This window comes from Rhododendron vialii, chromosome 9a (assembly GCF_030253575.1).
Source record: "Rhododendron vialii isolate Sample 1 chromosome 9a, ASM3025357v1".
NCBI lineage: Eukaryota > Viridiplantae > Streptophyta > Magnoliopsida > Ericales > Ericaceae > Rhododendron > Rhododendron vialii.
The window spans coordinates 24,695,369-24,709,589 of NC_080565.1; the positions used below are offsets into that span (position 1 = coordinate 24,695,369).

The following is a 14,221-nucleotide window of genomic DNA, read 5'->3' on the forward strand; positions in this document are numbered from 1 at the left end:
AAGCAATGGCCTCAGTATTTTTCGCTCACATTTTCAATTAATCTTTGCTCTACACTTGAGCTGTTAGTCATCAGTAAAATTACACCAAATCATTTTACAAAACTAACAATTGTATAGTCCAATGTTTAACTGTAATCTGAATATAATTTTAAGTAGTTAAATTTGCATTCTTGAAATGATTTAATCTAAAAATTCAATTTTGTTTTTTTAAAATGGACAATTTATCTTTATAATTATTGACAATATCAAACCGTCCATTTTATAAATCAAAATTTAAATTTTGATATATCTACCGATGTCTGATTAAGTTGACTTTTTGCAAAACAATATTATTATGCGGGTCCTACAATATGAATACTCCAGATTATAACAATAAACCCTCAGTAAGACCCATAATGAGTGGTGGTGGAAAAGTGAGGGTTTCTACCGGCGTGGATAGTATTTATTCTTTAACAATTTACCATTTATCTGAATTCATGTTAGTTACTACTACTAATAATAATAATTTTAAAACCGTTTTCTCAAATGTTATTTGTCCATCCACCCGTATCAAATCGTTCATTTTATAATTTCAAGTTTAAATTTTGATATATCTATTGATCTTTGATTAAGTTTATTTTTTGCATAACAAATGCGGGTTTTACAATATGAATAGTTCAGATTACAACAATAAATCCTCGATGAGACCCACGATGAGCGGTGGTGGAAAAACGGGGGTTTCCACCGGAGGTGTATAGTATTTATTTCTATCAATTTACCATAACGGTTGATTTTGCCACTCTCCTACTCCTCTGCAAGTGTATGCAAAATCATTTTCCTTTACCATTTATCATAATTCATGTTTAGTTTAGTGGAGTACTACTTAATTAATACTTAAGTTCTATTTGGAACCCATAGAAAGGAAAAGAAAATAAAAGAGAAGGAAAATGAGAGGAAAAATTTATTATTCACAACATTTGAAATTCTTATTTTCTTTATTCTTTTTCTTCCAACCAAATGGAAGGGAAAATTTATTTTTTAATTTTCATTTCCTTTTACATGGGTTCCAAACAGAGCCTGAATTTTAAAACTGTTTTTTGCAAATGTCATCTGTCCATCTACCCGTCAACCCAGCCAGAGTGGTCCGAGAGCCCACCTTATTATCGCTCTAAAACTGTGACTTCCTCTCTGCAGTTCAATTTTCCTCGTTCCCGATGGCGGAGACGTCTTCGACGGCGGTGACCGAACCGGAGGCGACGGCGCCGCTCCTTCGACCGCGCCAGGAGTCGCGGCCGACGACGACGCTGGCGATGCTCCTTGGCCGCGCCTCAGGCAGGCGCGGCCCGTCGATGCTTGTGCGGGAGACCGCGGCGCGCCAGCTGGAGGAGCGCCGCGCCGACTGGGGGTACTCAAAGCCGGTCGTGGCGCTCGACATGATGTGGAACCTGGCCTTCGTGGTGGTGACGGTGGTGATGATGGCTTGTACGACGCGCGAGCGACCGGACGTGCCCATTAGGGTTTGGATCTGCGGGTACGCACTGCAGTGCCTGGTGCATGTGGTTCTGGTGTGGTTGGAGTATAGGAGGAGGAACGTGAGCAGTTTGCGGGACGAGGAGGCGGCGACGGGCGCGCAGTCCGATTTGCGGTCAGACGGGAACGAAAGCGAAGGCGACGAGGCGGTGGGGGCGATGGGGATTGGTACTCGTTCGAGGTGAGTCGAAACCCTAATTTGTTCGGGGTTTTTTTTTTGACTTGTGAATTTGAAACTTGTTTTTGTTGTGAACTGTTCTATTTGGTTTCTAGTGCTGGTGTGCTTTTAGCTTGGTGTTCCATATTGACATGCCATGAAAAATTAAGTTTGAATCGTACGAATTGCAATCGTGAGCTAAGTCACATAATGCGCGTGCGTGAGCCTGAAAGCGTCTTCAAATCACATCTCAGATAACTAAAATCCGCGAGAGCGAGGATTGAGAGTGCAAGCGCAGTGCGAGGATTGAGAGAGGGAGCATAGAGCATTTTTAAGGATTATGTGACTAAGCTTGTGAGGCACTAGATTGAGAAGTTTGAGAGTACAATAATTGCACTTGTTTGGTTAAATTGCATGTTATACAGGATTCATTTGTACCAATGGTTTCTGTTTTTCTTGAAGAACCATTATTTATGCACATTGGGGAAAATATCCGTTATCTACGTAGTGGGACAAGTAAATTCTATGGATGCTTACTTGAGATGCAGTATTTGAAACTAATCGTGCCTTGGTGTCTAGATATGTGGAACTGTCCACTGAGAGTTAGTTGGAGCTTGATATTGACGGTTTTTCAGGTTGTACATGTGAAATAAATAATTTTCAGTTTTTCTTTAACAGTTTTCTGAAATAGGATTGACCTATACTTGAGATGCAGTATTTGAAACTAATTGTGCCTCGGTGTCTAGAGGTGTGGAACTGTCCATTGAGAGTTAGTAGGAGCTTGATATTGATGAATTTTCAAGTTGTACATCTGAAAGAAATAATTTTCAGTTTCTGTAACGGTATTCTGAAACCTTATTATTGTGTTGTATATGCTGCTTCAGTGTCAATATTGGGATGCATTCACCTTGACCTGTTACTAATTTTAGGTATTTCAGTTTTACTAAGCGATGCGAGTCTGCGAATACAATGGCATCATTTCTCTGGTGGATAGTTGGCTTTTATTGGGTAGTCTCTGGTGGTGATATGCTTTTGCAAAGTGCTCCACGCCTGTACTGGTATGTGCTGAATCGATCTAATCTCAAGATCCTTTAATTTATGTTTGTTTCTGACCAAGTAGACAGCTAGCTGGGACATGTCTCTCTTTCAGAAAGACTCCAGTGATATCTTATTCTGGATTTTGCAGGTTGGCTGTGGTATTTCTCGCGTTCGATGTGTTCTTTGCCATCTTCTGTGTTGTTTTGGCGTGTTTGATTGGGATCGCTCTTTGTTGCTGCTTGCCCTGCATTATTGCAATTCTTTATGCTGTTGCAGGCCAGGTAACAAATAACCATTAGCATGACCAAAACAATGGTCTACATTGGATTGTGTATTTCTCTTGTTTTCTGCCAATGCTGATTCTCATATGAACAAGCAGGAAGGTGCATCAGACACAGATCTCCGTGTTCTTCCTAAGTACAGATATGTAATGTCTAGCAATGAGGAAAAGGCTGGTGGTGGAGCAGGTAGAATGATTCCTGTTGAAACAAGTGGTGGATACTTGGCGAATGAACGTGTTCTTTTACCTGAGGATGCGGTAAGTTGAATTCCTTCACTCGGTTGCGAGGCCAGTAGAAGTGCTTGTGTTTCAGCATGATTGAACTATTTAAAGGGAGCTCCTATTTTTTGTTCCTTGGTTTGATTTTAGCTATCACAGTTTGACAGGGAATTGGAGATTCCAGTCTTATTTTTTGTATAAGCTGATAATATACCTCATGGATGTATCTGTATTGTAATTTTTGCTGATTAGTCTTCGGAAAAGGTAACATGGCTTTTTAACTAATAAAATGATGAAATAAACAAGGAAAAGTAATGGCTTTCCATGAGTTTTTTAAGTGCAAGTGCTATCTGAATGCGCGTCGAACTGTTTTATTTGTACTTAAAGAAAGAAAGAAAGAGGAAAAGTAAATGGCAATTCGAATGCTGAAGGTTATAGTATTGGAAGTGAAATGTATGAAATATCCTTAGGATCCACCCTTGTATACATATTGAACCTTGGAATTTTAGTTCTTCAAATTAAAGACTGATTTTCAAATTTAGAAACAATTCCAACCCTCCTTAGTCCTCAGCTAACATGTCAAAAAATTTTTTTTGATGCACTCATGGCCTTATCCCCCTTTGCTCAACTTGATGTTCTATCCTAATTTACAAATCACTGAACACCCTTTACCAACCATTCCATCTGGAATCTGGAAATTGAAGAATCGGAAAGTGGAGAATGGAGATGGTGACTATCTGCCCTGTACTATATATAGTACTTATACCTAGAGTTGTGAAAAGAGCAACATGAGAATTAAGATAGCTATCCACCGTGTACTTTAAGAATTCTCCCTCTCTCTCTCTCTCTCTCTCTCTCTCTCTCTCTCTCTCTCTCTCTCTCTGTGTGTGTGTAGAAGTTTTCCTCAGTTTCCCGCACAACACATTCTCCACAGTTTAGAGACTCTAGACTAGTGATGTGTTTTCCTTGTATGATTTCTTGAAAGGTATGACAAAGCAGTTTGTTAAATATGTTTGAGAAGTATATGTAATTTTGTGTATACCTCTGTTATTGATGTTCAAGTTTTGGTTTAGTTTTTGCATATTTTCCTAGTTTTTTCTTGGTGTGAGTGTTTGGGGTTGGTGGCTCACGGGTTTTTGTTTTGGAGCTGGAGAATCTGTAGAGAGTAAGGGAAGTAGGCGGTCTTGGTGTTCACAGGTGAAGGGGGAAGAGGAGGGATGGTTGGTTTTGAACGAGAGTGAGGAAGAGTAGGGTGGGTGGGTAAGAGAAAATTGGTACTTAGAATGGATGGATGGATGGTTAGAAATGACTTAGAATGGTACCACTGTAAAAGGTATTAGGTTTGTTGTTAAATGAATTGAGAATGCATGTCTAATTTGTTACATGGGTCAAACACTAGGATTACTTTGATTATTTCCCCAGATTTTACTATATAGAATTTTTTATTTCCTTTTACTTGCTTCCATATTCAGACCATTAGCTTTTGTATGTGCATACTTTGGGTGTTTTCCCAAATTTTGAGCTATCAGGAGCACAAATACTTATTTCTCTTGCTGTCTGTTGGGAGATGGTAGGGTTTTTCTTGTGGCCTTCTCATGTGTGAGTTTATTATGTATAAATATTCTGGATAGAGCGTGGTGCATGATATGAAAAGGAATAATGGGGGTAGTATATAATAGAGTGCTATCTTGATAGAAATGCGTGCCTAATCTTCTCTTTTGCTTGCTTAAGCTTCTCTTGTGCAAATTAGTCTGATCAGGGATTGGTCTGTATGAATCTGCTTTGATATCAATTTCAGACAAAGTGCTGAGCAATATTTGACAGACACATGTGATTAAACCTTCAAGACTGGGATGCTCTTTCCTTTTCTTTCGTTCGGTTCTAAGTAATTATTAGCTGAAACAACGTAATTATCAAGCTGTACATTGAGCAATGCATTTACACTTGCTTTTACATGACTTTTCATCTTTTCCGCTTCTCTCCATGGTTACAAGTCGTTTACTTGTTTGCTTTTGTAAGAATACGATAGTATCTATGTAGAGAAAGGCTTGGTTTTACTTGAGGTGCATCAGTAGATTCTCTGGAGTCGGGATCATGTTCCCTGAGTTCCCTTGGATGTCCTCATCGTCTTGTTTTATTGCCTATGTAAATTGCTGCAGCTACAATAATAAAAAGATAACCAATACTATTTTAAAGTGAGGAGGAAACAATGAAGAGTGATTGGGTCTGTCTGGGGAAAAAGGGTGTTCGGGATTATTCGTAAGTTGATTGCACTAGTTCCAATTTTGTTTGCACGTGTTTAGAGAGAAAATTGATTTAGGTTCACATATTTCCAAAGATGCATTTCTGTCCTCTAAAAATATACTATTATTTGATTGTCGTGAAATAAAAGTGAGTAGATAATAATTTGCAGGATGACTAAATAAAAGTGAGTAGATAATGATTTAGGTTCACATATTCGTACATCAGTGCGTACGGACATATTAATACTTGTCCCTTGTCTTTTTCTTCAAGGAATGCTGTATATGTCTCAGCCCATATGAGGATGGAGCAGAGCTCCACGCTCTTCCCTGCAACCATCATTTCCACTCTACGTGCATTGTGAAATGGCTTAAGATGAATGCAACGTGCCCGCTCTGCAAATACAACATCCTCAAGGGACATGAAGTTTGAGAAAAGGAAGACCGAAGAAGGTTCTCAGAATGTACAGGAGAAATCGAGGCAAGAAATTCATCATTCCCGATGTATTTGTCAGAAATAAGTTGTAGCATTCATTTGATTCTGCTTCGATTTTGGGTGTTTGTTTTTCAACATTCAGGACACGTCTTTGTTTAGTGGCTTCATGCATATAGGCGTGAGAACACTTGCCCATTTCCAGCCTTTCTTGTTTTGTAACTGATTAGTAGAAAGAAGGAATTCCGGTTTACGTATAGACACATTACACTGTTACAGAACTGTAGTCAATTGTTGCGGTTCTTGTAGTTTATATGTAGGTACGGGTTTACGGGGAGTAAATTTGATCTGATTTGGGGAGATTTATAGTTTCCGTGATTCATATGCAGTATTGCATTGGCAACTGGCAGAGTCCCCTTTAATTACCTCTACCGGGGTATCACATCCGGCCTATATTTCGTAGCAATTCTTAGCAAGGGATCTATATCTTTATTCTGGCTGGAAAACAGAGATTTTCATTTCATGATCTATGGATATGAACAGGCTGCGTCCAGAAATATTAGTACTATTGAAGATGAAGTACGAGATACACTTGCTTGGCCGTTCGGTCCACTGGAATGCTTTGTCTGAAGGAATGCAGTTTTGGCCTCCCGTTGGAATGGTTATTCGTCTATATTTGTGAACGATGATTCCGCAACAATGCCCGTCTTGTCACTTGTTTGCGAGCCAAGCATCAGGATGAAAACTGGAAATGTTAAAACAGACCATTCTTTTTCTTTTTTGATCCGCTATATAGGAAACACAAATTACTCCCTTTTAACGTCCTAAAACAGACCGTTCGTTTCCGTTTTCATTGAAAAATGAACGAAAAATTACCGAGTCCTAAACTGGACATTTTCCCCCTACCCAAACCGATTGGATGTGTTTTGTCCCTCAATTTTTGTTGAAGCTGTAATTGGAGACAGTAGGCCGCGCACCTCAGACTAATTCATACTGTTCTTTCCACAGCCGTTTCACACCTTACGTGTGGAGGTAAGGTGACCCTAAGAGTTGTTGACAAGAAAAATCAAACCTGAGACCTTAAAGTAGAGCAAACATTTAAGTCTCAGACTAAGATCATTTGGTTAGTACCTTCAGGTTAACACATTAGTTGTATTACAGACGATCGTCCAAACACAGTAGTATATTACAGACGATCGTCCAAGCACTTGATTGTCAAACATAACAAGTTGTCTGCACGTAATTAGAAGTTAAGAAATTTCAAGCACGATAGTCAATATTTGTTTTCATTTTCAAGAGCACTGTTTACGCATATAAATAAAGACAAAATAACCGTGGGCACCAGATTGTGTGAAATCCATCTCTGGGTCCTACATAAATGATCAGAGTCGTTCAATTTGTTTAAAACATGATTTTAAAAGTCCAGAAAAAAATTAGTTCGTTCGAATATCAACAAGGGCTTGATCAATGTTAATCCCTGAATTCGCAGGAACAAAAATTGAATGAATTGAACAAACCCTTGACGATATCCGAATTAGTTGATTGTATGTAGAGACCATTAAAAATAATATTTTAAACAAATAAAACGACTCCGATCATTAGTGTAGATCCTCAAAATGGATTCTACGCAATTTGGTGTACACCAAAACTATGTACCCATAGTTGGGCTAGTGGGTATTCGGCTATTCACTCACGAACAATTATTGAATGTCCTTAGAGCACCGGCATGTGGTGTCCTGGCCCCTTAGTCTAATACACATTGTGGTGAGACTCAAGACAAAGTGTATGAATTCCACTACTTATAATTCCGAGAACCTTTAGTACTATCTTGTACCCCTGAACTAGCAGCCTTCGCGCGCAAGCAATTTGTGGTTGACAAAGGACCTGGTCGGCCTGGACATCATGTGATGATGCCTAAGATTATTAAAAATTACTCTTTGCCCGCATGTGATTTCACCTGGTAATCTTTTCTTTTTCTTTTTCTGTCACATTTTATATATCAGCGGAATCGGGGGAGTTAGTAAGTTTCATGTTAGTTTACATGAGATTCAGAGACTGTTCATAATCTTGAACTCTACCTACACCTCTCGTAGGGCTCGAACCAGTGCCTCCATCAAGGGAGAGGTGAACTTATGATCTAAGCTAACATGACAATTCTTTCACCTGCTAATCAGCCGATATCATTGTTGGACTTGGATTGACTTGGACCAAATTACCGGCTCTTCAATCGGTTCAGCCTGTCCGGGCTTCAAATATTTGGATGCTAGGAGCGTGCTGCACAGCATGCTGCGCGGCTGACCGTGCCGCCTTGTCGGCATTGGTCCGACGATCGGAGACGTCCACTGCGTAGAGTTTATCGAGTATTATAAGTATACCAAAAATTAACCTGATCAAATATCGTTAAATACTTCATCGGAATACATATAACTTGGAAAAAAATGAATCCTAATGGATACGAAACATTGGATCAAAACTACTGAATCCATTCTTTTCGAATTATATGTGTTCCGATGAGGTATTTAACGATATTTGATCGGGTTGATTTTTGGGACACTTGTAGTACTCGACGAGCTCTACGCAGTGGACGTCTTCGATCATCGGGCCGATGCCGGCAAGGTGGCACCGGCAGCCGCGCAGCACGCTGCACAACACGTAGCTGTGCAGCACGCTCCCAGCATCCCAAATAGTTGCCTAATTTGCCCGCCACTACTCTTGGAAGTTTCTTTTTTCGATTAAGTACTACTCTTGTCTTGGAAGTTGGAACTATAAAATCCAACAACAAAAAAACCGGACTCCGAGTCCCTACAGTGTTTAAAAGAATTGCAACTTGCAGCCCAACAAAACGGTGTTGTTTTGGACCAAGATGCACACAAGTCCACTCTCTGACGACTCTGACCCATTTGTCCTCTTCTCTCTCTCTCTCTCTTGTCAGACCCATTTGTCCTCTTCTTTGTGATGGCTCCGGCTGTGGTGCTCCCAAGTGGTTTGGGAGCACCATACTCCCAAATTGTACTCGCACTTTCTTCACTATTGGATTGAAGAACAATAGATCTCCACCCTTGAATTCCTAAAAGCCCAACAGGTTACCACCCGGTAACACTTTTCCCTTTCTCTTGGGACAAATTATTCAGTGCTCCTGACTCTTGTTACTTCCAACCAACCATTCATGTTAGCATTGGGCTACCTAACAAACTATACATTGGCACTTACAGTTTTGCTGGGCTCTTTTTCTTTTATTTTCTTATATATTTTTTCTAATTGTAAATGTAGTCACGTGGTGCACACTCTTGTTCTCTTGGGTCAATGATCATTTACATGAATTTTTGGTATTTTTTATTTTGGTATTTTTTTCCCGTTGGTTTTAAGAATGGTTTGATAAATTTACATTAAATTTTTTTGAATTAATCATTTGTCTGCCTACATAGTGGATTATTCTTATTTATCCAAAAAAAATTGTTAAATTTTAAGAATAATTCGTTCATCTCAATGAGAATAATAAATAAAAGAATAAAAACATGAGTCAACCTTAAAAAAATTGTTTGTTTTTATTATTTTTATCTTCAATGAACTTTTTTAAGCATTTGGTAATACTATTAAATAAGGATGGATAGAGGATAAGATGGTAGAAGAGAAGATTATGTGATTGGGGGATATAAATTTAGTATGGATAGAGTTGGAGGTGACTATAAATTGTTCTACTGCAGAGGGACTTTTGCCTTGAGAAAAATAAACATTAAGAACTACAAATAAATAGTTCAGATCATTATGTGCAATCGTGGTGGATCCAGTTTTGCATCATATGAGGGTTGCATGAGAGGATCCACACTCATTAGTATCATATTGTTTCAATCCATAATAACTAATAAGTACTACCATATAAAGTGGTATGTATTGTCATAAACAATGGTAAGCGTAACCTTAAAAAATTATAAAAACATGAAAATTAAAGCATGGTTAGATTATTGTGAAACACTTATTTTTGTGAAAGCCTATGAGCTACCAATTAAAAGACTGAAATGGCTTCCAATTCAAGAACCAGGTAGCGATGATTGTGGCGTGTACACTACCAAGTACTTTGATTTGAAGCAATTTAATGAGGAAGAAGCCGCTAAGGTATGAAATTAGTCTTTTTATTCATCTTATGGTTACAATTCGTTTAGGCCACTCATTATTTTTAATTTTTGGTTATTTTATTAAATGTAGTTGAAATTCACTTCTGAAGAGGGTAGGAACAACTTGATTTTGGACTTGATCCTTTGTGGGGAGAACATAATCAGGAATGAAGTCATTCGAAAGGCTCAACAAAAATATCGCAACACTAGAAGGATAACTTGATAGCAATTGGAGTTCTTTTTTATGACAAATGTAGTTAAAATTCAGTTATGGAGACAAACAATGATATGGCAAATGCTGTCTTTTTGTGAACTTGATGATATGGCAAAATTCTACCATGTTGTAAACTTGATGAATGTGAGGTGCCTTGGTTGCTTTTGTTGTAAATTTGATATGGCAAATGCTGCATTTTTGTAAACTTTGTGGCTCTTGGTGTTTGGTAAATGGTGATCTTGGTTAGTATCTTTTTGGTGTTGTTTCGTGTGCCATGAACAAGTTGTACCATTTCAATACCCATATGTACAGAAATCTGGGCACACCCATACTTACAGAAATTCGGGCATACTTCTTATTTCTATAGCAATACTTACCATATAAACAGGGTATGCTTACTAAAATCTGGGGATTCTTACCATTTCAATAACCGTACTTACAGAAAATCTGGGGACACCCATACTTACAGAAATCCGGGCATACTTCTCATTTCTATAGCAATACTTACCATATAAATAGGGTATACTTACTAACATCTGGGTATTCTTATCATTTCAATAAACGTACTTACAGAAATCTGGGCATACATCTCATTTCTATAGCATTACTTACCATATAAACAGGGTGTGCTTACTAAAATATGGGGATTCTTACCATTTCAATAACCGAACTTGCAAAAATCTGGGCATACATCTCATTTCCATATAATTACTTACCATATAAACAGGGTGTGCTTACTAAAATATGGGGATTCTTACCATTTCAATAACCGCATTAATCGAACTTACAGAAATCTGGACATATTTCTCATTTCCATAGCATTACTTACCATTTCAATAATACTACTCACTGCCTTTCCACGACTATAGATAAGTTCTTATTCAGATCATTGCCTTAGTTTTACTAAATTAAAAGATTACAATAAACTTCTTATCCCTCTACTCACTGACTTAATACAAACAAAAGGTTACATTTATCCTTCACAATCCTTGTCTGAAATCATCTTCCCATCCTCCAATGTTGCTGCCTTGGAATTGGGCTTGCACACTATCGGGATTTGTTGACAGTTCAACTTTGAAAATTAGTGAATGGACAAATAAATAATAGTTTATCAACTAACTAGATAGTAAGAGGCTTACCACGAATACAAAGAACTTATTCTCTTAATACTTCCTAAATACGATTTCATCCGTGATAAAAATACCATAAAAAGAGGTATAAAACGCAATAGGCAATGGTAAGTATAACCATAAAAAACATAAAAACCTGGGAAGCTTTAGATTATTGTAAAACACTTATTCGATAATATTCTTCAACTTATGATCTTTTGGTAAGTTCGTATGAGGTAATCATCACAACTACATTCAGTTTGTTCTTCAAAAAAACTTACTTGGTGAGCTTCTTCAACTTCTTATGGAGGTTCTTCTTAAATTTTCATTTTTTCTTGGACAAGAAGAGAGATGAATGGGAGTTAGAGGAGTTAGAGTGGATAAGTTTGCAGGGAGATAGAGTGAATAAGTTTGCAGGGTTTAAGTTGGTATGGAGAAACCTAGTACCATAAATGTCATAATTGGTGGTAGGTAAACAAAGCAATTGGCAAAAGGTGATCAATTTGTTTGGTAAAAATGGTTTAAGCATATAGTCATTTTGTCCTTATTTCATGGTAAGTATTGTCAACCACGTAGTAAGTATTATCAACGAATATTAGTCCATCGTAAAAATTCAGTTGTTGTGGTATCTCTAGCCTTGTACTTTGGTAAGTAAACTATTTTCCATAGTAAGTATGGCATTAATGACGTGTAGGTATACATTTATGTATATCATCATTATATCATATTACCTACCACATGAAATTTTATTTGGATCTATTTTATTACTTTTAGGATAAATTAAATAAAAGCATTTATATTAATAAAATTACTTTTAAAAAATGATCAAATAAATGAGATATTTCAATTTACTGGCTCACTAATGGTTATTCCTACATTAGCCAAGTGATCAATGTTAACCTCAAAGACTGTTACTCATTCATTTGCTAAGTGATCAATGTTAACCATCAAATAACCATTTTTGAAATTTGCTAATTGTGTAACTTGAAAGATTGAAATAGATAAGTCTGTCGTTAAGCAATTAAACAAATTAGCCAACTTACTTTAGTCAATTATATTAATTTTCACTAATCACTATCAATCAACATCATTATTAACTACCCTATCTGTCAAATATGATCTTAATTGATTCAAATTGTTTGATCAATTGGCTGAACATATAACCAGATCAATCAATTACAAATGAATCAATCTTCATTGATTGATTGCTGCCAAGTATATTAGTATTAATATTATTAATTGTTAGATTTGCAAAATATATCATATTGATCACTATAAACTATATTAATGAAATTGAATAGCCTAATTTCATTAAATACTACCATAAATTTAATTAAGAATCCTACAAAATTATTCAATAGCTATTAAACAAAAATATATTTATTGTTCAATTCTGTTGTGACAATCAACTTGTAGCGTTATTTTATAATATATATTCATTAAATTTGTAAGCTATCAAATTATTAAATAAATATCCTATTTTTTTCATAATATTTAAAACTAAGTTACTTAAATATATCTATAATAAATGACCATTTGAAAATTAATTAATTAAATACATTTATAATGTCATTTGGAAATTATGAAAAGTATTTTTCAAATTTTTTTTAGATAATTCTTCTAATTATATTTTCATAACAAATTAAAATTTTAAACTAGATTTATAAATGAACACCATTTTTCAGATAATTCTTCTAATATATAAATCCCTAAAATCTCCAAATTTTCCCGCCAAATAAAAAGTTACTATTTTTTTTTTAATTTCATGGTAACTTGTTACCTAACCAACCGGTTGTAGTAAGTATGCCTGTTTGTATGATAAGTTTTACCTTATACAATAGTAAGTGTTGCCTTACCAATAGTAAGTATTTCCTGTTTCTGTGGTAAGTAATCTTCCGTTTTTTTGGTCAAAACCACATCGTTTTTACGGTCAAAACCACATCGTTTTTACCAAAACCACTCTACTTTTAGTTTTTGGTTTTCATCCAACGACTGTGATTTATCTATTTTCAATCCAAAGACTATAATTCATTGAGAGTATGGTGCTCCCATACCACTTGGGAGCACCACAGAAGTTTTGCTTTGTGATGGAGTACTCCAAACCAAAATCTATAATTTCTGATCAATTTTGGCCATCAAGCAAATATTTTTTTTTACTTTTATAAAAACTTCAATTCTAAATCAGATATGGGAAAAATGCTCCTAACTAAAACTCATTCCACTAGCACTAAAAGGACTTTTAGGACTTTTTTATTTTTATTTTTGTCCTTATTCGAATTTTTTTTTCGTTTGTTAGTTTTGCGCAATTTTTTTTTGACTTTTTGATTCGTCTTGACTAAGAAAAGTAATTTTTTTTTACTTTTACGGAAATATTTTGAGAAATAACCATTTTAAGTAAAAAATATTGACTTTTTGACTTTTTTTTCTTTTGTAAAAAATGTTAATTCTCAAAATATTTAAGTAAAAATAATTTTCTTTTACTTTTCCGATTCGTCTTGTCGAAACCAATAATTCACAAAAAATTAACATAAAACGAACAATCGCAGAATTCTTTTGAATAAGGACAAATGTTATAAGAGAAAAAGTTCTTAGCGAAACTTAAAATTAATTTGAAAAGGAACCAATTTATAAAATCTAGTAATTCTGGATGAAGAGATCCAAGTAACCAACTTTTTTTTTCCATGGAGTTTATATTCTTGTTTAGAATCTCTAGCAAACTAGAGTGAACCACAAGAACAGATAGAAAAAATCCAATCAACGATTAAAATTCATCAAAGCTTTGCTAAAAGTGTTCTTGTTCCTCTTTTTGGATATTACCATTAATTATAATTGCTCACGTAGAGAAAGAAAATTTGCGGAAGAAATAAAAAAGAGGGGTGTCTCCATATCAGAGAGAGAGTATATGTGCGT

At 36.0% G+C, this 14,221-nt stretch overlaps 1 protein-coding gene across 2 annotated transcripts; it reads left to right on the top strand.

Annotated features, from left to right (window-relative positions):
* The first annotated feature begins 1,107 nt into the window (after positions 1-1,107).
* LOC131301775 (E3 ubiquitin protein ligase RIE1-like) lies at positions 1,108-6,234 on the top strand. Of its 2 annotated transcripts, none has more exons than XM_058328189.1 (5): positions 1,108-1,690; positions 2,596-2,724; positions 2,853-2,985; positions 3,084-3,242; positions 5,718-6,234. In XM_058328189.1, exons 1-5 carry the CDS (start codon positions 1,194-1,196, stop codon positions 5,874-5,876), a joined length of 1,077 nt encoding a protein of 358 aa, XP_058184172.1. In that variant the 5' UTR covers positions 1,108-1,193; the 3' UTR covers positions 5,877-6,234. The 2 variants fall into 2 exon arrangements, with proteins under 2 accessions (XP_058184172.1, XP_058184173.1); XM_058328190.1 differs by having other exon boundaries at positions 2,605-2,724.
* Positions 6,235-14,221: the final 7,987 nt, after the last annotated feature.